At 52.0% G+C, this 23,988-nt stretch overlaps 11 protein-coding genes across 11 annotated transcripts; 4 read left to right on the top strand and 7 right to left on the bottom strand.

Moving 5' to 3' along the window:
• Positions 1-221: 221 nt before the first annotated feature.
• On the bottom strand, positions 222-1,121 carry INS49_009901 (uncharacterized protein; the record flags this gene model as incomplete). The annotated part of the gene is made up of 1 exon (XM_043170629.1): positions 222-1,121. The coding sequence occupies one exon, from the start codon at positions 1,119-1,121 to the stop codon at positions 222-224; it is 900 nt and encodes a 299-aa protein (XP_043025194.1).
• Positions 1,122-1,641: 520 nt separating this feature from the next.
• On the bottom strand, positions 1,642-3,477 carry INS49_009900 (uncharacterized protein; the record flags this gene model as incomplete). The annotated part of the gene is made up of 4 exons (XM_043170628.1): positions 1,642-1,714; positions 1,914-2,216; positions 2,267-3,229; positions 3,318-3,477. Coding segments are annotated over 4 exons (1,499 nt in total), but the record flags the coding sequence as incomplete, so codon positions are not given.
• A 789-nt stretch (positions 3,478-4,266) lies between these two features.
• INS49_009899 (uncharacterized protein) lies at positions 4,267-5,607 on the bottom strand (the record flags this gene model as incomplete). Its single annotated transcript, XM_043170627.1, has 1 exon — positions 4,267-5,607. One exon carries the CDS (start codon positions 5,605-5,607, stop codon positions 4,267-4,269), a length of 1,341 nt encoding a protein of 446 aa, XP_043025192.1.
• A 593-nt stretch (positions 5,608-6,200) lies between these two features.
• Positions 6,201-7,061, top strand: INS49_009898 (uncharacterized protein; the record flags this gene model as incomplete). Its single annotated transcript, XM_043170626.1, has 1 exon — positions 6,201-7,061. One exon carries the CDS (start codon positions 6,201-6,203, stop codon positions 7,059-7,061), a length of 861 nt encoding a protein of 286 aa, XP_043025191.1.
• Positions 7,062-7,332: 271 nt separating this feature from the next.
• INS49_009897 (uncharacterized protein) lies at positions 7,333-8,304 on the bottom strand (the record flags this gene model as incomplete). Its single annotated transcript, XM_043170625.1, has 1 exon — positions 7,333-8,304. The coding sequence occupies one exon, from the start codon at positions 8,302-8,304 to the stop codon at positions 7,333-7,335; it is 972 nt and encodes a 323-aa protein (XP_043025190.1).
• A 2,214-nt stretch (positions 8,305-10,518) lies between these two features.
• On the bottom strand, positions 10,519-11,020 carry INS49_009896 (uncharacterized protein; the record flags this gene model as incomplete). The annotated part of the gene is made up of 2 exons (XM_043170624.1): positions 10,519-10,854; positions 10,913-11,020. The coding sequence occupies 2 exons, from the start codon at positions 11,018-11,020 to the stop codon at positions 10,519-10,521; spliced, it is 444 nt and encodes a 147-aa protein (XP_043025189.1).
• Positions 11,021-12,211: 1,191 nt separating this feature from the next.
• INS49_009895 (uncharacterized protein) lies at positions 12,212-13,219 on the top strand (the record flags this gene model as incomplete). The annotated part of the gene is made up of 1 exon (XM_043170623.1): positions 12,212-13,219. The coding sequence occupies one exon, from the start codon at positions 12,212-12,214 to the stop codon at positions 13,217-13,219; it is 1,008 nt and encodes a 335-aa protein (XP_043025188.1).
• A 722-nt stretch (positions 13,220-13,941) lies between these two features.
• On the bottom strand, positions 13,942-15,545 carry INS49_009894 (uncharacterized protein; the record flags this gene model as incomplete). The annotated part of the gene is made up of 4 exons (XM_043170622.1): positions 13,942-14,653; positions 14,709-14,793; positions 14,860-15,265; positions 15,312-15,545. 4 exons carry the CDS (start codon positions 15,543-15,545, stop codon positions 13,942-13,944), a joined length of 1,437 nt encoding a protein of 478 aa, XP_043025187.1.
• A 325-nt stretch (positions 15,546-15,870) lies between these two features.
• INS49_009893 (uncharacterized protein) lies at positions 15,871-17,159 on the top strand (the record flags this gene model as incomplete). Its single annotated transcript, XM_043170621.1, has 4 exons — positions 15,871-15,970; positions 16,036-16,154; positions 16,228-16,985; positions 17,051-17,159. The coding sequence occupies 4 exons, from the start codon at positions 15,871-15,873 to the stop codon at positions 17,157-17,159; spliced, it is 1,086 nt and encodes a 361-aa protein (XP_043025186.1).
• A 2,118-nt stretch (positions 17,160-19,277) lies between these two features.
• INS49_009892 (uncharacterized protein) lies at positions 19,278-22,343 on the top strand (the record flags this gene model as incomplete). Its single annotated transcript, XM_043170620.1, has 1 exon — positions 19,278-22,343. The coding sequence occupies one exon, from the start codon at positions 19,278-19,280 to the stop codon at positions 22,341-22,343; it is 3,066 nt and encodes a 1,021-aa protein (XP_043025185.1).
• Positions 22,344-22,858: 515 nt separating this feature from the next.
• On the bottom strand, positions 22,859-23,656 carry INS49_009891 (uncharacterized protein; the record flags this gene model as incomplete). The annotated part of the gene is made up of 3 exons (XM_043170619.1): positions 22,859-22,899; positions 22,957-23,542; positions 23,606-23,656. The coding sequence occupies 3 exons, from the start codon at positions 23,654-23,656 to the stop codon at positions 22,859-22,861; spliced, it is 678 nt and encodes a 225-aa protein (XP_043025184.1).
• Positions 23,657-23,988: the final 332 nt, after the last annotated feature.

Here is a 23,988-nt window from a genome sequence, read left to right as displayed (position 1 = left end):
CTCATAGTCCCTCTCGCCGAGCATCCACTTATAGCGTGTAAGATCGAGGTATGACAATGGAAACCGTGAAACCTAAATCCCCTGTCTCTTGCTTGAAGAGGCTCAAGTCTATCTAATTCAGACGCTCCGTGTTTGCGGCACTGAGTTCATGCATGCATCCGATGTCCCAGAACTCATGAAGATGGCGAACTTGACCATTCCATCCCGCACCGTGACCACGCCTAGAACAGCTCCTCCACGTCCTCCCACAGAAGAGGCACCCTCACCTCCCTGCACATGTCCATCACAGCGTTGTCCGAGTACTTCAGATTGCGCATCAAGGTGTACGGGACGAAAAGGTCGGTGTCCTCGCCCTCTGGGCGCGAGGCCGAATCGTTGCCGTTGGCCCAATGCGTCAGCCGGTTTCTGGCGAGATACACCGCAGCACGAAGGTTGTGTTCACGGCCCCGAGACATCTTGAACTTGTCGTGGAGCTGCATAGAAAGGCCCTTGGCCTTGGCGAGAGACTCGGTCGAGGCGTCGAGTTTGACGTATTGCTGGACTTGTCTGGGAAGGAGTCGATGGTCCTCGTCGTAGAAGGCAAATGTTGCCACTCCTGTTTCCATTGCCTCCATGCAGCACACGTAGACAGGCTTCTTGGCCTCGCGGGCACTCGAGTGTGCCTCCGTTGTCCTCTCCAGCGCCGTCTTCGTGATCTTATGCGCGGTGGCCGGGTGCCGACGGATCTTCTTGGTGCCGGAAGTGGCTCTGGCGGCGGCTTGGTCTTTGCGGCCAGCCACGGCCGTTGTCTTAAGCGGGATCACTTCACCGGTCGACGTGGCCCCGATGTTCTTGACGAAGAGGCCGACTTGTGCCGCAACATCATTAATGTTGGGCTGGATGTTGTCTTTGTCACACATTTGGTGCTCCTCTCCAGTGATCCATCCTCCAGCAAACACCGCTTTCAGAAGCTGACTGACGTCGTATGCGGTGACTATGGTGTCGTAGTTCGTGCCTTTGCAATTAATTTTCTTCGCCCTGTACACCAGGTCGCGGAGGTTTGCTGCCACGTCAAATGTGACTTCCTCCATGCTTCGGAGGGGCATCCGGCCTGGGAGCAGCGCGAGAGGCGGGCCCGACATTCTGTCGCCCTTGTCAGCATGATATTACACGATTGGATGCTCGCTTTTCCATACCTTGGTATTGCGCCGCTGGGGCGTGGGGAGGTCGGAGGTTGCGAATTGTGAAGTGTAAGGAAGAAAAGTTAACTAAGCGGCAGGCTCAGGGTTAAATAGTTTTTGGGAGCTTCCGTGTTCGGTTCTCATTGAGAGTTATTGCGTATTGAAAACAATGGTATCTTGCTTTTTTGATACCACTGGAAATTTCCCATTGCCAGATATCGGATGAAATGTAGAACTTTACGTTGAGTGACTCGCAGTAGCAGTTTTGTTGCCATTGTACATACAGCAACAATAGTAGGGTGCCCTGCCCACCAGCAAAAAGATAGGTCGAACAAACAAATAACCAAGTATTTTCGGCTGCGAATCCTTAACTTAAATTTTGGTCTTACAAATGGTGAGCAAACAGCCAATCCACACTTATTTGCCACTGGAGTCTCATAGGGCTGCGACGATCTAAAGCCAATTCTTTCGTTTTCGTCACAGTGCGCTGCTCAAGGTGACCATGACGATGGTTTCGGTGCCAATCTCATCAGTATGACCCATGACTTGCAGACCTTGACCTGAGAACATCAGCAATGCCGTCAACAGAACCAATGTTGACCACAGTTCAAAACCGCCTCACACAAAAGTAATTACGGGAAGGCTGCGATTATGCCCTAGAGCCAATTGCAACCATACTGCGTGCTCTTCTTCAAGTTTTTCCTTCTGCTTCCTTCCTCCATCCTGCGCCGAATTTCCAGGTGACAACCACACCACAGAGCGCGACTCCCTGCACAATGGCGCAGATTGTGAATGCCAGTCCAGCCCCAACACTGTTGACCATTGGCATGATAAAACTCGTGCCACCAGCGGCGAATAGACATCGGGCGAGATTGAGGCTTGCGCTGGCTGCGGCGCTGCGGTCAGAGTAAACATCGACGAGATAAGTCATGATGATGGACTGCGTGGAGACGGCCGTCCATCCAGTAACGAATGTCGTGATGATGGGAACGGCGATGTGGACTCGCGGTGCGTAGTGGACGGACCACCCAAAGGCAATGATGGATATGCATTGCACTATGGAGAATGCAGGGACAAGGCGGAGGCGCGCCCGTTCAAGGGGAAACTCCTCTCTAGCGATTGCCTTAGACTGCGCTTGGTCTGCGCCCAGCTCCGCCTCTGTTTGGTTGTCTTGGCCTCGTGGCTCGACTTGACGCGCCGGTAGTCCATATCAAGAATCCACCCTGTGATGAGGGTGCCCACCATTGAGCCGACACCATTGGCAGTGAAAGTCAATCCTACTTGGGTCTCGTTCAGACCATAGCGTTCTGTGAAGAGGGTTGACAGTGCGGTGATGCTCATCTGCCAGACGGCGTAGTAAATAGCCAGAAAGACGATGATTGGGGCCGCGAGCTTGCTGAAGAGGATCCGGAATGGGCCGGTCACGTCGACCTGCTTTTTGGGTGGTGGAGGGCTCACTGCGCCTAGATTCCATGGTACCTTGGTGAGATTTTGGTAGGACCGCAACGGAGACTTCGCCATAAACCCTTCTGGCATGCCACCTCCATTGCCAACTACCGATCTCAAGGTCTCAGGCAGGAGCACAATCAGCGCAGCCAGAAACACGGCACCGTAGATGGTTAGGAATAGGAAGATCGACCTCCACCCAAGTGATCCTGCCAGGGCACCTCCAATGACCGGACCAACAGCAACAGGCACGAGCAGACCGGCTTGGAAGATGCCCATGAAGCCTCCCCGTTCAGCTCGCGTTGTGATGTCGCCTATCACGCCAGAGCCTATCGCGATGGTGCTTGCGCTACCAGTGCTCTGCAGACATCTCAGGACTAGGAGTGTCGCATAATTCCTCGCCTCGGCCAGGCCGATACATGCTCCAATGAAGACGACAAACGTGCAGCAATATGCCGTTCGGCGACCCCTGACGTCGGACACAGGTCCCCAAAGGCTCGGGGCTAAGCCCTGGAAGAGGAGGTACGATGTGACCGTGAGGTTGACAAGCTCTATGGAGACGTTGAGATCCTGGGCAATAGTAGGCAGTGCTGGGAAGTAGATGTTCGAGGCGAAGCCAGAAACTGTCATCAGGGATCAGCATGCGAGCGAAGACATCTTTGCGACACGGCAAAAAGCACTCCTGTCAGATCTTGTTGGGCACAAACGTACAGGTTGCTGCCAAAGACACTATGACAACTATCAAGGCTTTCTGACGCCTATCAAAAATGCTGTAAGGATTTTCAGCAGCCTGTGGTCCTGATATTGGCGATGGTGGCCCTGAGCCAACTTTGTTGCTGGCGCCTTCTGGAGACTGGTTCGCAGACGCCATGGGTCCTTGTGTCAGCGTTTGTGTCTATGCAACACTCTTCTTAAGGCTTTTCTGGTGAGGTGGGATTTTGTTTTCGTGGGAGATGAGGCTATGGTGAATTCTATTGTGGGAAACGCGCCTGGGCATGAGTGGGCCATCAGCGAATGAAGTACTTCGTGCCTAGGTACGCACTCAACTGAAAGGTGGTGATCTGTATCAGGACATATATGCAGAGGCAGCTTTATACGGAAGTCTTTACAAGTGGGTCTGACTGTTTGGACCGCGGAGTTGAGAGGAAGCCCACGGAGCTGAGAGAAAGTGCCACCGCACCTTTGAAGTTGCCCCAATCATCAGAGCTTCTACGTGCAGTAGTTACCCAGCGCTGAAAACCAAAGTTGAGAAGCCTGAAAAGGGGCCAATGACACGGGAATCTGGTGTAGTCTAGTCAATCAGATGATCAAAAGGTCGATACGGGCTCCTGCGTGACAAGGCAGCCGCAAATGACTATGGATTTAGTACAAAAACCCATGATAATTAGTGATCAGTTTCTCTGGATATGCGATTATTATGCGCGATTACCATATAGAAAGCAAAGGAATGTGTCTCCATTTGCTTTTCTTTGCCAATTCCTCGATGATCCTTGACCATATTTGATTTCAGTTAATCTAGTCGGTGACCGGAGGCACTTCCGCACTTCTAGCTACAAGTAATACCACGAGAGTGGCACTGCAACGTATTAAGATACATTAAGTTGGATACAGACACTTATAATTGATCAAGTCTTCCGAACTGTGTGAAAAGAGGTATGGATCACGAGCTGTGAGAGGAGCTGGAAACAGCAAAGAGCATGGTCCCAAATGCATCAACTTCGTCCAACCATTTATCCGCCCTCTTTCGACGCTCCCCGAGACCAGACTCATCTAGCCATGAAGGGGCTGGCCAGAGCTCATCAATGCGCAATCCACCTTCGGCCCAATCCACCAAATGAGTGTTGTATGCCGTCTCCCAGTCCCGCTGTGCCTTGGCCTCCCACAGATCTTTACCTGCGGGTGCGGGCAAGCCCTGGAGCTCAGTTCCGAAGAACGTCGGCAGGTCCTCCAGGGTAGCCAACACGCTGTCAAAGAGATACATCGTGTAAAGAGTCCGTCGCTTCGCCTCGGCGACGATCCAGCTCTCCCACCTGGGCCGAGCCCACTTCTGCTCCGCCACGCAGACGAGCCCCTGCCGGCTGCACAGCGACGCGAGTCCCTGAAGATCCATCATGGCCCGTCGCAGGGACGGGCCGACGAGGTGGCCGAGCCTGAAAAACAATACCATCAGGTAGAGCAGGTATGCTTGGAACGCGGAGAGCAGAGTAATACCATCGTCCATCGATGCGTGCGTCTCGTAGAGGCTGCTCATCTCCCTCTGGATCACGCCCATAGCAGTTATATCACTGCCTGGAAGCAACCTCTCGCAGATGCGGACCAAGCTGAGGCAGGTAGACAACGGTGGCCTGGCCAGCGGTGGCTGCATCTGCGCGGGATGGATGAACGGCGGGACACCCCTTCCGCGGACGGCTGTGGAGGCGTATGACCCGAGGATCTTAGGGATGAAGGCCTTAATGTGGTCTGGGTAATTTTTGACCTGTTGTCCCGGCACGGGCACATACTGACTCAGCCAGCGGCTTTCAATAGAGTCTGGGTCTATGGGGCAAACAAGTTCGAGATCTATACGACCGGAAATACTTTCTGGACCCGAAAGCTGACCATTTGAGGCTGCCAATGCTGCAGATAGGGGCGTTGGTGTCGCCGGTAATTCTGAGGAGACCACCGTGGGACTGGTGCCATCATCTGGCCCTGCAATGGCAAGTATTGGTGCTCCAGGAGTTACTTGCGCTTCTCTGTTGGTATTATGACCCAGATACCCGGGTGGCGGCCCAGACAATGGGACTAGACTGCCGACGGGGTTGATGACAATGCCGTCCCGGCTCTGTCGAGTGCTGTCGGCAGAAGCGGCCGGAGTTCGGGCCCGGTCGCGAGGATAAGTGCAGTCGAGGTCGCGTTGTGCACATCTGCCACAGCGTTTTGGATGGCGATCGCACTTGGCTTTGGCAGTGAAACAGTGCTGACAGGCTTTCTGCCGGGAATTCGCATACCGTTTGGTCTTCATGGTGGTGGCGACGGTCTCGTGGACGGAGATGACGAGTGGTGGGAAAGTGAGACGAGGGTGGAAGCATGTGAACATTTGGCAAGCGCGCTGCTCGCTAAGCCTAAGAGGTACCTACCAAGGCACTACTGTTACCGAGGCAGGTACTGGGGGTCGCCCAGAGCGCTCGTTCTGTCATGACTTATCTTTCTACTCAAATACCATGGTTTCTGTAAGATTATACAACTCAGTGAACTGGTGTGAAATGTCGTTGTATTGCCGCATTCTGAGCTCCGGCCGGATGCACTGTCCCGTCTATGAATCCCGGAGCCAAGTAGCTGGTCAGGTCCGTGAGGTCCGTCAACTCCGGCCGGCCCCACCCTTTCTGACGCGGAGCCTCCGCGACATCACTTTAAAAGAGGAGGGGTGCGGCAACTGAGAAGGAATAAGTTGTTCTACTGACTTGAGAGGAAAATTGGAAAATTCATCAACTTGAAAGCACAAACGTCGCATGCTGAACTGCGCAGACCAAACTGACCCACAAACCATATCCTCTCTCTACCACGTCAGATCTCAACAAACATCGGCTGGGATCATCTTGTTTGTTCAGCATCGTCATGGCATCAGAAGAAACAAATTATACCCAAGGGTATTCGAAAGCCACTCTTTCAAGTCACGCCTCCCGGACAATTGAGTCCGACGCCAGCTTCTTGATTCCTCACCTGCGAGCCACAGACCACATATTAGACGTGGGTTGTGGTCCAGGGACCATCACCGTCGGGTTCGGAGCCATTGCTACACAAGGCTCAGTCATCGGTGTCGATATCTCAGAGCAGGTCCTCGAACAAGCCCGAGAGACAGTCAGCAGAGGGAGGATGAAATCGCAGGACACTGTCCCTTCCCTACCGCCCATCACATTTCAGAAAGCAGACCTCCTCGGCGGACTGCCCTTCCCCGACAACACCTTTGACGTCGTCTTCAACTCGCAGCTCTTTCCCCACCTCCCCACCCACGAAATGCGAGTCCGGGCGCTGAGCGAGATGCGCCGCGTCCTGAAAACCGGGGGTATCATGGCCTCGCGCGACGCCGCTGAGCTGCACTTTTATCCTCGGTCGTACGACCTCGACAGGGTGTGGGCTGGCAATTTGGCCAAGGGCTATGGACACGGCAGACCAGGTGCTTGCTTCCCCGGCGGCGACATGCCCGCGCTGTTCCGAGAGGTGGGCTTCGATGCGGCGGCGGGAAAGACCAAGGTCGGGGCTGGGACGACCGTCCACGCGGGCAAGGAGGCGCGGGACTGGTACGTGGCTGCGAGCCTGGGCAAGCTGCAGCCGGAAGACCCGTTCAGAGAGGGCTGGCATCGTGTTGGGATCACGGACGAGGAGGTCGAGGAGGCACGAGAGGCTTTGGAGAAATGGGGCAAAGATGATGATGCCTGGTATGTCGCGCTTCAAGCCGAAATGTTAGGGTGGAAGTAGACATTCGCAGACAGCATCTGGCGAGGAACCTATGTTATCCATGTCTTCCTGTTCGAAGTTGTTAACATCTTGGACACATAAACTGTCACCTCGTGCTGTTGGCTGATACTGCTTGTGTTCGAAATTGTGTTATTCTGACTTTGATGTGCTGTTGCGCCTTTCTCCTTTCCCCAGGAACCTGTGCACCTTGTCCCAGACCAACTATTCAACGAACATAATTCGGACTGTCCTGATAATCATTAACCGAATATTGAGCTTCGCCGTCGAGACGCTAAAATTCAAAATGTAGGAACTGCCCATTCTTCTTGAATGACGGCAGCAACGAGATAAGTGGTGTCCAGCCCCCAAATATAGGAGGATATCGCTTCCCAAACCAACCCGTACCCATAAACTCATGACCAAATACCCTGTGCCTTAGAACCAGGCGGCTGTCCAACTTCCTGATTTCGTTCGCGTCATCGATTCCCCATCTCACGCGGGCCTCGCTATTGCGGAAAGCTTCCAAAAGTGATGTGAAGACCACACAAACAGACCCAAACGTATCGCACACGATATTTCCGTGTGTGAAATGGCCAAGGAGTCGCTGTATTAATTGTATACCCTTCTCGGGTTCCAAATAGTAAAGAAGCCCTTCCATGATAATCAATGTCGGGCGGTCGTTCGGTATATCGCGGAGCCAAGCGTCGTCGTCGTCCGCAACGTTTGCCGTCAAAAGAGTGTAATGGTCGCTGTCGGCATCCGGCATGAGTCGTTTCCTCAATCCCGTCACCCTGGGCCGGTCCACGTCGATCCATTTCACTTCCTTCCCGAGTCTGAGGCGCTCATATCTGCTGTCCAGGCCGCATGCAAGTTGTAACACGAGGACGTCCTCATATTGGTGCCGGTCCAGGAAATCTTGTGCCCAGTTGTCGATCTGCTTTGACCTGCCGCAAATGTATTGTATATACGACGGATCCAGCTGGAAGAGGCTTCGTGACAGATCGAAGTTGATTTTGTTCATTAATGCAGAGGCATAGTGGTCTCTGAGGATCGAGTTCTCGGATGAGGCGTCTCTCACTCGTAGGTACCACACCATAAGAAGCGTTTCCTCTTCCGGATCCAATTGGATTTCGCTTTCTTTGCCGTCGGTTGTGGACTGGCTGCTTGTTCTGGTGGCCAAGGAGGCTTGGCCTCTGCTGAGAGGCGTCACGATCGTTGGTGAAGGTGCCTCTGAGAAGGTACTCGGGGTGAGCGGTATATCCATTGTGGACAGCGTGCAGACACTCAAAAGCAACTTTAGGGCGGGACAACAGCCTCATGTGGCATGATGGGTTGAAGATAGCAGAAGGAAACAAGGCAAAGAGTAGGATTCAAAGCCGTGGGTCCCGATTATGGTTCAAAAGTGATGAATGTCTTGCCCTTGATCGTAACCTAGGTAGCATGCCGTTCTAATGTCTGGTTGCCAACCCCGATGGAGCCCTGCCGGCTCCACAAGCACGTCGACCCCTTTTTGGACCCAGTTAGTCATTCTTGCCAGATTCTGCTCCTGCTGTCTGCTTTTAGATGGGCCATTCCCTCGGGAAGACCTCGCTTCGATACGTTTTATTGCAGCCGAGCCCAAGAAGGTGGACAGCCGGATCAGCCTGGCTGGGGCAGGCCAGTTCCAGTGTAGAGGATGTCCGTCCGCCGGGAATATTAGGGCCACACAGAGATCAGCACCCACTCATCCCATAATTCTGTCATATGCAACTAGGTCCCACAGCACCTGCATGGCGCCGTGCTCCGCAGGTTGGGCGTCGATCCGAAAGCGTGCTAAACCGTTACGGTTCAGCCCCGGTCCCTCGGCCTCGCGTCACGGCAGGGTATGGATGAAGTCCTCACGTCCCCTGCCAGACTCGCTAGGACACTGTTCTGCGCGAATGATGGAAAGACGAACGGCCACGAAAGCCATCTGTAATCTTTCAAGGCTCGTAATGGCCGAAAGAGTTGCTCATCTGCCGGGTGCCATCTCCCAAGGCCCAAGTTATTGCCGGACTGTCCCCGAAACCAGATATAGGTCGTGTGTGGGTCTTGCGGTTAATCTTACCTGACAGCACCGTCTTGTTGTATGTATGGGCAGCAAGATCTGGATCGCCACCTGCATTTGCAAATTGGCCCAAGCTGTCATGCGATGGAGTTGCTCCATGATGTAGTGTAGGACCGTGATGCACCTGACCAGACTCGCCTGGTATCGTACCTCACGACGTATCCCTTACTTCATGCCGTTGGCTGCACGCCAAATGACATTTTCCTTCCGGCCTTCCCGAGCTGGCCTTCACGTCTAGATTTGCCGCTGACGTCCCACCGGATCCGGGCTCGCAAACGATGCCGGCAGACCGTGCATGCATTTTCAGCTCATGATCTAATCTGCAAAGTGGATTCGCAATGGCGTGGCCTTGGGCTTGGTTCACAGATAGCCTGCGCAGTGGCAGCGTGGATGACTACTGGATATGATCTGAAGGAGTTGCCAAGAACCTGGCAAGTGGCCCATATGGATCCTGGGATTCTACCAAAGGGTCCACTACTGGGACGCCTGGCTTTTGACCGACCCACTCTAAAGCCCCGGGCAGCTCTCGCGAGTTGCGAAGATCGGCGGTTCGGGAGGTGGGATGATCTTCCAAATTGATTGGCAGGACTGGAAAGCTGATGGTCATGAACTTCATGTGAATGGTGGACCTCGTTGGCTTGCCACGCCCTTGCATTCATTGGCCTGACAACTTCATTTTGATTTGGATTCAAACTCTGGAACTGCGAAGGCAATTCAAATTGTTTGAATTTTATTGGTGTGTAGATGTTAGCTATGGGACCCGGAGTTCAAAGTGATCTGCTTTTTTCCTACATGCGTGACTGAACGAACGAAAAAGTCCCCTGAGAAGGCTGACCACTACGGCGGCATAGCGTCTAATACCGGTCTCGCAGAATTGATTCGCCATTAGCAAGCCTTTAGCCCTCGATTTGCAGATATTTCTCAGAATAACAATGACAAATGTACACAGAGCGACTTACGCCGCATTAGTCTCTAACTTATCTTTACTGCAGACTTAGGTGGAGTATCATGCAAGGAACATGTTGGTAGTACATGGGGACTCAAACTCGTGGAACCTGCGGATCCAAGTTGACACACTGGCCAGTATGTTTGTGATGGAATAATCCTCACCTGTCATAATGGGGGCAAAACGATTGCTCATGCGAACTGCGATGTTACGAGAATTAGAGCACAGTCTAAAACCTATATCGTCATGCACGCTAAGGAATTCTAGCCGTCCGGAACAGTTATCGCACATACGCATTTAACAAAATATGAGATGTCAGCAGTTTCAATTTGAAGTACATGTGCTGGGTTTGTTGGTTTCCAAATTCAACTACACACTGGCATTGCACCGGTCGGGACGAGCTTCTACCAGGTGCCGCTTCCGTTTCACCGAATGGCGTAAGGGTTCTACGGCTTCTCATCGTCTCCATCGTCCTCATCATCCCCGTCGTCCTCATCGTCTCCATCGTCCTCATCGTCTCCATCGTCCTCGTCATCCCCATCGTCCTCGTCATCCCCATCGTCCTCGTCATCCCCATCGTCCTCGTCATCCCCATCGTCCTCGTCATCCCCATCGTCCTCGTCGTCTCCATCATCGCTATCATCACCATCGTCGCTATCGTCCCCGTCGTCCCCATCATCGCAGTCCTCGTCTCCCGGAAGTGTGGCGTTCCTGGCAGCCAGTCCAGAATTGTCGAGTGGCACTGCCAGGGCAGGGACAGCGAAAGCCATTAAGGCTTGGCCCTACATATTATTTGATTAGTCTTGGTGAGAAGCATGGAGCTGCGGAGGCCGTTCTTACAGCAACGTAACGGGAGAGCCCAGCATTTCCGGCGGTTGAGACCTGGAAACCACTTCCGGCCGTCAAAGCGGCCAGGCCGAAGGCGAAGAGCTGAACGAGAGAGTACATTTTGAGGTTTTTGAGGTGTTTGTTTTATTCGACTAATAACGTTGAAAGAGAGACAGTAGTCGAGACTTTGGCAAGCGAATGAATGTAGAAGGTCTTAGTAAGAGAAGCTTCAGTGATGGTGTCGAACAAAGGAATGTCGAATACTTTCGAGAGAACAGAACCCTTTTTATTTCTTCCACCACGCCAGCAGCATGAGTACGACATGTGGGGAGAATTCATGGGGCCGGAGACCAAAAGCCTAGTCAGGGGCAGACTGCGGCAGTGTAACCGTACCATTTGGAGCTGAAAAGGAGGTCATGGCGAAGACTGAATGAAGGGACGCTGTGATTTGTGTTCGCATGCATTAGCTTGTTGGAGAGCCCGAACGACTGTGATGGGTCAGCTCACGCAAAGCACAGGGTGCCGAGGGCTGAAATCCCGAGGCCACCAGAGTAACCGCGGATGAGCTGCAAGTCAGAGGGGGTCCAGATCCGTCCGCGACGCCACGACGGCGTCGGCTCCCCCTGGTCTACCAATGGTGTGCTGATGAAATTATTAGCTGCCGCCGCCCAAGTTCTAGTCCTGCGCTGTTGACGAGCCACGTTCGAAGCGATAGGACCCAAAGTGCTGCGCACGGCTTGCCGCTAGGTTGTTCGCGAAACGCGCGCCTGGGGAACGGATGACAGATGTTTTAGCGTGAGCTTGATCGCGGAATATTATTAGACTTTGACCAGGGGTCCAAGCTAGCGACTGAACGGGATTACTGGCCGGTGTCACTTTACGGCACAGCCCAAGAGTCTCTTCAACATCACCACAACAGTCTCAAATGCCATCTGTAATTACAAGACACATCGGGCTGCTCACAGCTTTTCCCGTCAAGAGAATGCACCATAGTGTCTCGTTCAATACACGTATTGTTTTATAAGTGAAGCTATGGAGGGTATGGGAAGATACTTGGAACTGCACTGCATTGCTGGGTCGGCACCATCTCTGTGCATAACTAAGCACAGGTGCTTGACGGGCAATCCCCTCAATCCCGAAATATCCTCGGCATCAGCCGAAAGGTCCAAGAGACAGCGAAAAGGCAATCCATTTTACGAGCCCACTTCCGCAATGTCGTTAAGTAAGGAGTGGTCTGGATGTCTGAGGAATGGCGTGTGAGCTGTGCTTGCGTGACGTCACGAAGAAGAATGACGTTGAGGATGCAGACAGATGACCACAGACTCAGCATTCTACAACCTCTTCCAAATTCAGAAGAAGGTTGAAACTCGAGATTCATTCCAGCTCAGAGACCGGAATTTTACGATCAGGCATTTCGCAATGAAGGAGTATTCGGCGCAAGAGTGGCTCCCATCCGCATCCGGGCTTGGCGAGAGCCCGTTGTACCGCGCCAGTGACCAGACATTTTTCTTCGTCGACATCAAGAACCGACTTGTGCACGAGATACCGGAATCGGAGGGATGGAGGCAACGGAAGACTTACGAGTTCGATCAGCCCATCACGAGACTGGAGGTTGTTGCAAACCGCACGGACGTCCTTGCTGTGCAGACGAGATTCGGCCTCGCCCTGCTATCACTGCAAACTGGGACCCTGAAAGATATCGCAACCCTCCAGCACAGCGACAAGGGCCTGGACTCAAAGGTGCGAATGAATGACGGTGCAGTAGATTCGAAGGGGCGATGGTGGGCAGGATCCATGGCGTTAGACGAGGAGGATCCGATCGGCCGGCTGTGGTGCATGGACGAAGGTCCCGGCGAGGCCAGGACGGCATCTGTGCGGGAGCTGGACAATCTCCTGGAGACGCCCGTGCCAAACGGGCCCGTCTTCTCACCAGACGACAAGATCATGTACGCGAGCGAGACTCCCCAAGGAAAGATATTCCACTATGATTACGATACGAAGGATGGTACCGTTTCAAACAAGCGACTTTTTGTCCAAATAGAGAATGGCGGGATGCCGGATGGCATGGCTGTCGACGTGGAGGGACACGTCTGGGTGGCGGCCAACTCTCAGGGGAAGCTAGTGCGGTACTCCCCAGGCGGCGAGGCTGTGGCAACGTGCGCGGTGCCCGGGGCGAAGATGACCTCGTGTCCTGCTTTCGGCGGAGAGGACCTCAAGACCCTGTTCATCACGTCCATTGCGGCTGGAGGATCTACGGGCCATGTTTACAAGGTCAAGGTCGATGTACCGGGGATCCGCCGTCACGAATACGAGGCCTAGCCGGCCGATGTGCTAGACTAAATGAATGAATCATGTTGGGCTATTCCAAAGTATTCCTCATCGAGGCTCCTGCTAGTCTCTCGTGCCTATACCATGTGTTCACGAGGCGACATTCTGATGCGGCGGAGTACAAGAAAACCTCTCTCTAGTAGATAAATGTCCACATGTGCTGCCCTCCCATTGCTTTACTGCGGACTAGAATTCATCTAATACGAGTAAAACGGTTGCCTTTTCTGGATTGACTTGTTTGAAAATCACATTCTTTTGCTCAAACTTGCCTGGAAATCAGGATGACGAAGCCTCCTGGGCATGGTCTATATGCGGTTGAGATGAATCCCTACGCCTTCGCCGACGCCATCTTTGCCCTTGTTTCATTTGTAGCAGCATGAGTGGCCCACAGAGAGCACCTATCAATCCAAAGAAAGTGAATGTCCATCCAACTCCGAGTCGGTCAATCATGAGCTGCAATACAGCAAGGGCTGTGGCCGCAAAAGCGCAGCGCACAATATTGGCAGAAGCCGCGGCAGTTGACGATCTAGTTGGGTTCAAATCGGTGAGAAGAGTCCCAAAAGCCTATTACTGGTCAGAATAACAGAGGCATTGCCACAGAAAAGGAATTCGTGAGGGGGAGGTGCGGCTTAATTGGACGGCTTACGGAAAAGAGTCCGGTAGTGGCAAAGCCTATGACTGTTTGGAAAATCAAAGGAGCTGATACGTGCTGTTCACATCTTTAGCAAATCAGACAGGACAGTAGCGGCGGTAAAGCTAACCACACGGTAAGCCATGGCCCATCCGTATCCTATCGTGGCCAATGTGTTCAGGCCTACCAGGTACAGTGCTGTCTTGAGCCTCGCCCTCTCGATCGGAAACCCCTCGACGCTATTGCTGGGGTCTGCCGCTGGACGGGGCTCGAGACTTTTCGACAGCCGAGCGTAGTCATAATCTAGGACCTTGCCCCAAACCAGCAGACTGATCAAGCAAGCGACGCCGAACGGAATGTACACCAATCCGGAAGCAATCTCACCGTAGTGGTATACTTCGATGAAGAGTGAAGATAGCGATGCCTGGGCACAGCAATATATCATGTAGTATATGCCATTGCACACCACGACTATTGCTACGTCTTTGAGTAGCAACAGTTTGAGGGACGCCAGCGGATTCGGTAAAGAAAGTTTTCGTCGGTCTCCATGACTCTGTGAATCTGATCGTGGCTTTCGCCATTCTGACATGGAAGACAGGAAGGTGCGGTTGATTCCATGGGCGGGAATGCTGCCATTACCAACAAGGCATCGCGCGGTTTCTGGCAGAGTGAACAGAATCATAAGGAGGCAGACACCACCAAGTATGCAAAGAAACCAAAATATCCAGTGCCAGCCTAAGCTTGCAGCGAGGGCACCGCCGAGGATAGGGCCGAGAGGAGGTGCCACGTTTGGACTGTGGATGTTAATTATCAGCGAAAGCAACGTCTTTCTGGCCCGTATGCTCTTACCCAACAAGCATTGTCCCAACGTAAGAGCCCCGATCGGCTGGAGTCGTAATATCACTGAGAACGCCATACCCGAGGGATATCGTGCCTATCCAGTCTTAGTAACTCAGACGCCCCATATGCCTTCCGGCTCAATAGGATGGAAACAACTCACCGGAGCTACCAGCGCTTTGCAACATCCTGAGGACCAGCAAAGCAGGGTAGCTATTCTGAAGAGCCAGCCCAATATTGGCCCCCAAGTAGGTTCCCAGCGCCAGAATATATACCGGGCGTCGTCCTAGTGTATCCGCCGCATTGCCGAGCAAGGCTGGGGCAACTCCCGAGACGACCATGTAGGTGGTAATGGCGAGATTGATGAGCCCGACCGAGACATCAAGGCCGTCTGAAATCACAGTGATGGCGGGGTAGAAGATGAATGAGCTCATGGGTGAGAACATTCCCGCGAATGCAGACAAAAACACGATCCATCTTTTCTCCCAAACGGTGTAGACAGTAAACGGGTGGTCATGCGTGATTTGCGGGCCAACAACGGGCTGCGCTGACCCTTGGACGTTCTTTTCCTCCATCGAAATCTCATCAATACATTCCGCATGTCGCCATGTGGACCAAGGCGTCGTTGATGTCTTCCAGGTCGCTCTTGAGGGTCTTGTGGAAAATTTCCTTGAACGCCGAGATCTGCTCGTGGCAAAACAAGCCGAGAAGTTCGACAAACGCAATCTGGCTGCCGGACAGGACCAGCACGTTGGTGGCGGGTGGACAGGGTTGGGCTTTGGATGTTTCTCCGCAGCCCGGCTGCAGGACCTGACAAAAGTCGCTCCAAAGACACCGAGGGTGCTCCATTCTGGCCATTTCTCAGAAATGGCCATCCCAAAGACGGCCCATTGCAGAACGACGTGCTGGGGTTAGGATCATTTCAAAACACCAACAGACTTACCGGGATGCGAAGCCTTCTGAAGCCGCTCGATGTTGGCTCTGTGCAATCAGCGTAATTGGCTGGTTATGCGCTGACGATGCTATTTATAGCTGCCGTGCCTCAGGAACACAGAAGGCTTCACAGCAAGACGTAGGCCGCCTGTTGCCTCTGCGCAACTTCATTTTTAGTGGGCTAACCTTCCCCGCACATCAAGTGATACATCCCAGCCTCGCAAGCTACCAAACATCCACTATGGCGGACTTGCGTCAACAAGAGAATTTGAAGAGCCAGCTCAGCGCTCTCAGCACCTCGCTCGGGGGCAATTTGCCTCTCGATGACGCTATTCGAGACGGTAGGTTTTCCAAGCAACATATGACTTCGTCAGTAGTCTGCGGTGCTAACAGACTTTGGTCGCAGCTCTCCCTCAAGGAACAAAAGTAACCTTGGTCCATAGCCATGGCATGTCAGCTTGGTCGTTCACAATTAAAATCGAAGCCGTCGACAAAGAAGGGAAACCTGTGGCGTATTTTTCCAAAGTCAGTCATCTCGATTCGCACCATCCCCTATGAACACTGGGTTTGATTTCATGGCTGATCAGTACACATCTAGTATGCCGCTGGTGACCTTGGAAGATACCAGATTGAGGGTGAATACACAGCTATGAAAGAGCTATACAGATTGGCTCCAGAGTTTGTAGCGAAGCCAATCGCTTGGGGCGAGCTAAAGAGCATCGTCCCCGCAAGTTATTTCCTGTTGATGGATTCCAAAGATTTTGTCGTGGGCCTCCCTAACCCAGCGAAACTGGGAAAAAGACTGGCAGAAATGCACAAGAAGAGCGAGTCACCCACGGGAATGTTTGGCTTCGGGATTCAAACCTTCGATGGGGCTCGATTGCAGTCTGTGGCTTGGGATCCCAGCTGGACATCATTTTTCTCAAAGCTACTTGCGGAGGCATACCGGCAGGACACGGAGACGAACGGAGTTTGGCCGGAACTGGAGGTGGTGTTCGAACGCGTGCAGTCGCATCTAATTCCACGCCTTATAGGTGCATTGGAGGCCGATGGCAACTCAGTCAATCCCTGCCTGATACACGGAGACTTGTGGGAGGGCAACATAGGGACAGACGCGCACACTGGAGACCCAATCATCTTCGATTGCGCGGCTTACTATGCGCACAACGAAATGGAGCTGGGCATATGGCGAGCCGAGAGGCATGAACTCAGGGACAAGGTCTATCGCCGTGAGTATATGCGCAACTTCGAGCCCAGCGAGCCGGAGGAAGAATGGGACGATAGAAACCGCCTCTACAGCGCCAAGACGAACTTCATGTTCTCCGCGTGTTATGCCGGTTCTCCTTCAAGACAACTGTGAGTCGAACATGCTAAATTTCGATCCTTCAACGATTTACCGAGATGAAATTCTGACAATTTAGGGCCCTCGATGACTTTGTATATCTCATACAAAAGTATGTGCCATGGGACGAAGGCTCTGAGGAATGGAACAAGATCCGCGGGCTTGTCAAACGGGAATACAGCTTTTGAGGCTAGTGTATTCTAATACAAACATTGGGCGTTACATATTAGACAAATTTCAATACAGATGTCCTCTGATAATGTTCAGATTTATGGTCACAATTTGACTTGTATTTCGGTCTTCTTTGGTGGGTGCAGCGCATGTCCGCCCAAAAGTCGTTCTTCGCCAAGATGCTAAAAACCGAACTGCGATTGCAGCAGCTTATGTTCGGTGCTTACAAGTGTCTTTTGGACCCCGATGGTCCCCTCAATGTCTAACCAAGTTCAGAAACATGCAGGGGGCCTGGTGCTGCCGTAACGCCAGCCACATGTACGACCACATGGCGGGGTTGGTTGTTGTCTGTTGGTACCGTATCTGTTTGAAATGCCTGCTTCGCCTCGTGTTGATCTCTTCCACTGGACTACTTCGACTCGAGCTGAGAATACTGGCGGGTATCGTCCGTCGCAATGGCAAGTCAGGCGTGGAATAATTCGAGACTGGTGTCCTTTTTAGCAAACAAGCACATTGGGCATCTCGGACTTTGCCAAAAATCTACTCTATGATATGTTGTATGGAAGGGACCAGAGTGGGAAGAGCTTTGAGCTAGGGCAGGTGAGTCAATCGTTATGAAACTTGGCCAGAATGCCTCAGTTGGGCAGACAAGACTTTCTGAGTGTTGAGGCTGAATGATAGCTTAGGTGCCCATAGTCTTTGTGACGCATTCCATGGGTGGTCTTGTTTTCAAAAGAGTGGGGTTCGACTATAGAGCTCGAACTACGCTATTGATTCCTTGCTAATTCCTTGAACTTCTATGTACCAGGCTTTTCTTGATGGCCAGCTAGATGACCGTTACGCCTCCATCATTGATGCAGTCAAGGCTATCCTGTTCCTGTCCACACCTCACAAAGGCGCGGATCTTGCAGGTTTCCTGCAAAAAGTCTTGTCAACAGCTCCTAATAGTACCCCTAAGCAATATGTCGCAGACCTTGTCAAGCAGGGCCCGTTTTTGTGAATGGTCAACGAGCAATTCCGGCACTGCGCCCCGAACTTGCAGATATTTTCCTTCTATGAGACCCTTCAGACGCCGCTCGGGTTTACCTCTGCAGTGCGTATCAAACCATGGATGTGAAATCCGTGTGTGTTTCTCACAAATTTGCAGATGATACTTGATCAGGAATCAGCCAAGCTGGGTTATCCCGGAGAAGTGTCCCGATCCCTGAATGCGGATCACCACGGTGTTTGCAAGTTTCATAATGCATCTGAGATGACAGCAATTACAGAGTAATCTTGTCAGCTCTGAAGTCATTAGTGTCTACCTACTTGCCCACGGGTAAGTACAAGTCTGAGCCCCGGTCATTCTCTTGACCACAGGTTGTACCTAACATCGGCTGCCTTTTTGCAGGTCTCCAAACTCCCATCGCGGAACTCGAAAAATTGCAAGAGTTCCTCAGTGTCGCAGACTCAGTGGACGTAGACCTGAATCTCTTTTCGCGCCGAAGAGCGGAGTCAACGTGCACATGGATTCTAGAAAGACCTCAAATACATTCATGGATCACGTCACTATCATCGTCACAGCTAGTATGGCTCCATGGGCGGCCTGGTCGTGGGAAATCGGTGCTCTCTTCCTTCTTGGTACAACATCTTCGTGAAGAAGGTTGTCAAGTGCAGCACTTCTTTTTCAGAAGCGGCGACGAGAGCAAACGTTCAGTTTCCGCACTGCTCAGGTCTATTGCATATCAAATTGCTGCTCAGGTTCCAGCTTTCCGGCGCTCGTTGCTCTCACTTGCAGGCGGTGGATATAAAATTAGGGAAGCTGATTGGAGATCGACATGGACGAAGATATTCGTTGGCACTTTGTTCCAACTGGAATTCCTGGCGCCGCAATATTGGATCATCGATGCTTTGGACGAATCTGGCTCCCCCAGCATGTCTTTGATATGCTTGCAGACATCTCAGGGTCTTCTTCACAGATAAATTGTCTTGTCACAAGTCGTTGGAGTCCTGTCCTTTAATCAGCCTTTGATAGGGTGCAGTATAGGGTTACATCCTCGGCATTATCATTGAACCAAGAGCTGACCGATATAAAAAAGTATTCAGAGGAAGAACTGAGGTATCTAGGATGGAATTCCTCTGTCAAGGAGGAAGTCATGGCGAAAATCATTAAGCACTCGAACGATAATTTCTTATGGGTATATTTGGTGTTGGTAGAGATCAAGGACTGCAATACCGAAGACGACGTGCGGGAAAGGCTCGAGGAGCTTCCACCAGGCATGGAAGAACTGTACCAACGTATGGAGGAAACGATTCGTCGCATTCGTCGACCTTCCGACAGAGGTCTTGCCCGCCAGCTTCTTCTGTGGGCCATGTACGCCCGACGATCCATCGATATCGACGAACTTTCGGCGTTGCTCGAACCAGAATTTGGTCAATTACTTGACATCACGAGCACTATCAGTAGACTGTGCGGACAGTTCATTGCTGTGGAGGGCCAGGACAGAATCGCCCTGTTACATCAGTCAGCTCGGGAGTACCTGATGCAGACCAGAACTTTGCCCTTCTCCCTCGGATCTTTCGAGGCTCATATCGAGCTATTTGAGAAGTCCATGAGCGCTTTTATGAAGAGGGAGATTCGGTCGAGACTGCAACCCAATGAGCTGAAGTGCTTGGAGTATCGAGCTACTTCATGGCCCCATCACCTCGAGGCCATCAGGCAGCCAGAGGATTCCGATCAACAGCTAGATCTCCTCGTCACATTCTTTACACAGTCATATGCTCTGATATGGATCCAGGTACTGGCTGTTATGGGTCAGCTCAAGGTGCTCATTGAGGCTTCGCACGCGGTGAGCACTTTTGTGCATCGCAAGTGCCGCATCGATGTCACTCGCGCAGCTGCCTCTCGGAGATTCGAAGATTTAGAACTTCTTGACAGTTGGTCTCACGACTTACTGAAAATACCAGGCAAGTTCGGCAGTAGCCTAACACAAGATCCGTCGTCGATTTTCACGTCAGTTGCCTCGTTCTCGCCATTGAGGTCGGCTGTCTATCGGTACTTCTCTAAGATTGCCGCACCATCAGTGTCTGTTCGTGGTCTTCCAGACGATCGGGACGATTGTCTTGCAAGAGTTACCTTGGGAGCTGGTTCCCGAGCAACCTTGATAGCATCGTCAGGCCGATACGTGGCTGTTGCGGATGACACCGGAACGGTAGTGTTGTGGGACTGTACGACTTTTCAGCAGACTCGTCGTCTTGAGCATCGAGAGCGGATTTCAGCCATGTCTTTCAATTCCCGAGGAGACCAGATTGCGACATATGGGACCACCAGCACCATAATTTGGTCTCCGCACTCAGGCAAACCTGTTCGAAATTTGGCCAACCTTCGGGAAATCAATGCGCTCTGCCTGAACTATGTGGAGAATGATACGATACTTCTTGTGGGATCAGATCTACGATGTATACTGGAGCATAGGCTCGAACGTCGGGACGTTCTGTGGACAGCTTTGGACCCCTCGCTGCTCAGTGATGTTGACAGCCTCCAGGGAACACAGCTCAACTCACCCTCGGCACTGGCTATAAGTCCGGATGGCAGCAAGGTGGCGGCCGCTTATAGAAGATTCCCCTTGACAATCTGGTCCATTAACCCGCCCAAGATCATCAAGAGGTTCACTCGAGAACGAATACCAGGCCGACCTGGTGTCCCGCTGCCTTTCGCCAGCAAGATATCCTGGCACCCAGATAGTGGAGAGATCCTCGGGTTGTTCCTAGATGGCTACTCATTCAGATTTTCTATTCTTGACGACCGGCTTGAGGAACATCCACCAGATCCTGCAAAAATGCCGGCCGATATACATTGCAGTCCTGATGGTTTGATATACGCAGTTCGAGGAACTAGTGGAACGATCAAACTCTACGATTATCACAGCGCAACCCTGCTTTACCAGCTGACTTCGAGGGGTGACTCTGTGAGCTCTTTCTGTTTTAGCCAGGACGGTCGTCGTTTCTTCCAGCTCCGAGGTAATCATTGCACTGTGTGGGAGCCCAACAGTCTCATCAGGCTATCCGCCGTCGATGATCATGCTGTCAATAGCCAATCATCTCCTGAGGAAAGTATAGAACCATCAAACTTTGCTTCTGAGGCTTTGACGGACGACAAGCCTCCGATCATGGTGGTCAGCGAGTCCCCAAAATCGTCTCTCGTTTGTCTTGGAGATGAAGATGGCCTCATCGAGCTTTTCGATCACGAAACCATGCAGAAACTCGAAGTTGGAAGGACCGCCACTGAATTGGGTATCGAACACGTGGCGTGGAGTATTAATGGCAATCGTCTCTGCTACTCGGAAGTCAGTGGGCGACTCACCCTCATCGAGATCTCGAGCTCCAAGGGAAGCTGGCAGTACCGCAGGATCAAGCGCTTCAAGCCCAAGGTGGAAGGGGACGGTATCCTTCAAATACTTCTTTCACCTGACGATGAATCGATTCTTGTCGTGTCTCCATCGTCAGCTCGACGCTGGTCTCTTGCATCAGCAGATGTACTGGCAACGAACGAGTTGGATGCATGTGCTCTTCCCGCCCAATGGGTAAAACACCCGGCTTCAGAGCAACACATCATTTCCATTAACCCTCAATCTGTTCGAGTGTACCAGTGGTCCGACTTGAAGGAGATATCATCCATTCTGATGCCCCAAATAGCGTTCCAGAGACGGCCAACAATGATCGAAGTGGACCCACCGTCCCCGAGCCACAAAACCCCCAGCACGATCATTTTCAAAGTCGAGGAAGAGATAGACCTGGTCGTTTCGACTCACCTTAGTGGCCATGTACTCATCCGAACCTCAAGGCTGAGCTCATCATCTACTCTAGTACCTAGGTTGCAGGTCCTAAGCACTTCAGACACCGCGAAATTCCCAGAACTTGATTCCAGTTGCGATCTGGTCTTCCTCGATATACCTTCCGCAGTCGCAGAGCTCACCGAAATACCTCTCAACATTCTTCCAAATGAGCGCTTCGTATTCATTGATCGGTCGTTCCGTGTCTGCACATGGCCTCTGCGATCAAAGCGAGATGCCGAGGATATCAAACGTCATTTCTTCATTCCCAGAGACTGGGTGCCAGAACAGAATCTGAAACTCCTTCAAGTTACCCGCCACGGTTCAATTTTGTGTCCTCGAAGCGAGGGTTTCGTTATCATTGATAGCTCTATGGCATCTGAGTGGTAGTCCTTGATTCCTCTCCCAGTACGCAAAAATTCGAGCTTCGCTCTCTGGACACAGTGGAGTATTGAAAAGGATAGCTTCAATATTGGATGTTTTTCAAAAAGTTATGATACTAGATTTCAGGGAGCCCAAGTTGACCAGTTTTGACACGTTGTGCCGTATTGGATGCCAGCCCTATTTGCAGTCCAACTAGATTCTTGAATTTGAAGCCATGTGTCACATGTTCCTATCCAGGGACTTCATTGTAGTTGATTAATGTCCTGCCTATACAAGGAACATGCAATATGCTCCCACTAGATGCGAGTATGTGAGAGTCACGACAATTTTTTCACCCCGTAAGTGCTTGTTTGTTGAATGATGAAGTCGTGCTGTCGATTTAATGATTACAAAGCACGGTAGTCAGCCTTTGGCGACCTGATGTAGGGAGGGCTTTGCGGAGACATGTTAGTACAAAATCGACACCACCACGCTCAGGGTTATCCGAGGCGTCGGGGATAGGGCCAATAGGATGATATCATTTACCTGACGAGATTCTTGCCTGCAACAATAGCAGCCGTTCCTGCAGCAAACACACCCAGCATATTGCTCCAACTCTCGTTGCCGTAAGCCCTCTGACCTACTGCCAGAGCCACAAGATCATATACCAGACATCCTCCGAATATCCAGTCGCTGCAAGAGGCGAGGCCAGCAAAACCCAGGCCGGTGAGGACTTTGACAGCGGTCGAGGGCTGTTGATGGACAAAGTACGCCACAGAACCGTTGTGCAACAAATCCAGAACACCGATTCCGGCGAAGGTCTTGCTCACAATATGTGTCAAGACAGAGTTGGTAGAATTCAAGTTCATCGGCGGAAGTCGGCCGAAGATGTAATACAGCTGTGCGAGGGAGTTGATGACCACGAAAATGTTGCTCGTCTTGAGGTCCGATGCGTTCCAGAAGACCATCCAGCTCGCAATGCACAGGTTCCCCACGGCATAGAATGGGCTGAAGTCGACCATGGTGTTGACGGCCCCGTCCTCGAGTGCGGACTGGTCATTGGACCGCCACAGGCGCCACAGCCAGGCAAGCTGGAACAGCTGTTGTGGGAAGAAGAAGCCTGCGATGAAGAAGGGCTGGGGAGACCAGAAGGACAGATTGGCGTCGTGGACGTCCTTCATGTTTGGTGTGCTAAGCATGCCATACTGCTGAGCAGCAAAGTCGATCTATCCCGCATTTTTGGTTAGAATCTTCACAAGGCAGAAAATCAGGTAAGAGAAGTCACTTACGACGAAGGAAATAGGCGCGAGGTAGCGCGCGGTGGAGAGTGAAACGCCCATGGTGATAGATATGCCAATTGTCGACTGATTTCGTGATTGTGTGCTTTTGGTGAAGTTGTACTGCGTACGGTTGTTCGATAAATATTGGTAGTAGATGTAATCAGTAGAGGCGCGATTTCCGAAGAACGATGCACCTGACGCTTTGCAATTGCGAACGACGTGGCTATAAGGTCTGCTTAATGATGATGTGAATCTGATTGACGGCTGTGAAAGTTAGATGGGAACACGACAAAGCCGATGGCGTTGAAACTGTTGCGTCATGGACTTTGCCCGCAAACTGTAAAGCGTCAGCCCTACCACATGCATCCGAACTAAGGATTCAGTTGCGTCGG

This window comes from Diaporthe citri (assembly GCF_014595645.1).
Source record: "Diaporthe citri strain NFHF-8-4 chromosome Unknown scaffold_4, whole genome shotgun sequence".
NCBI classification, from domain to species: Eukaryota; Fungi; Ascomycota; class Sordariomycetes; order Diaporthales; family Diaporthaceae; genus Diaporthe; species Diaporthe citri.
The sequence above is the reverse complement of the archived record's forward strand: the minus strand, read 5'-3'. Positions and strand labels throughout refer to the sequence as shown.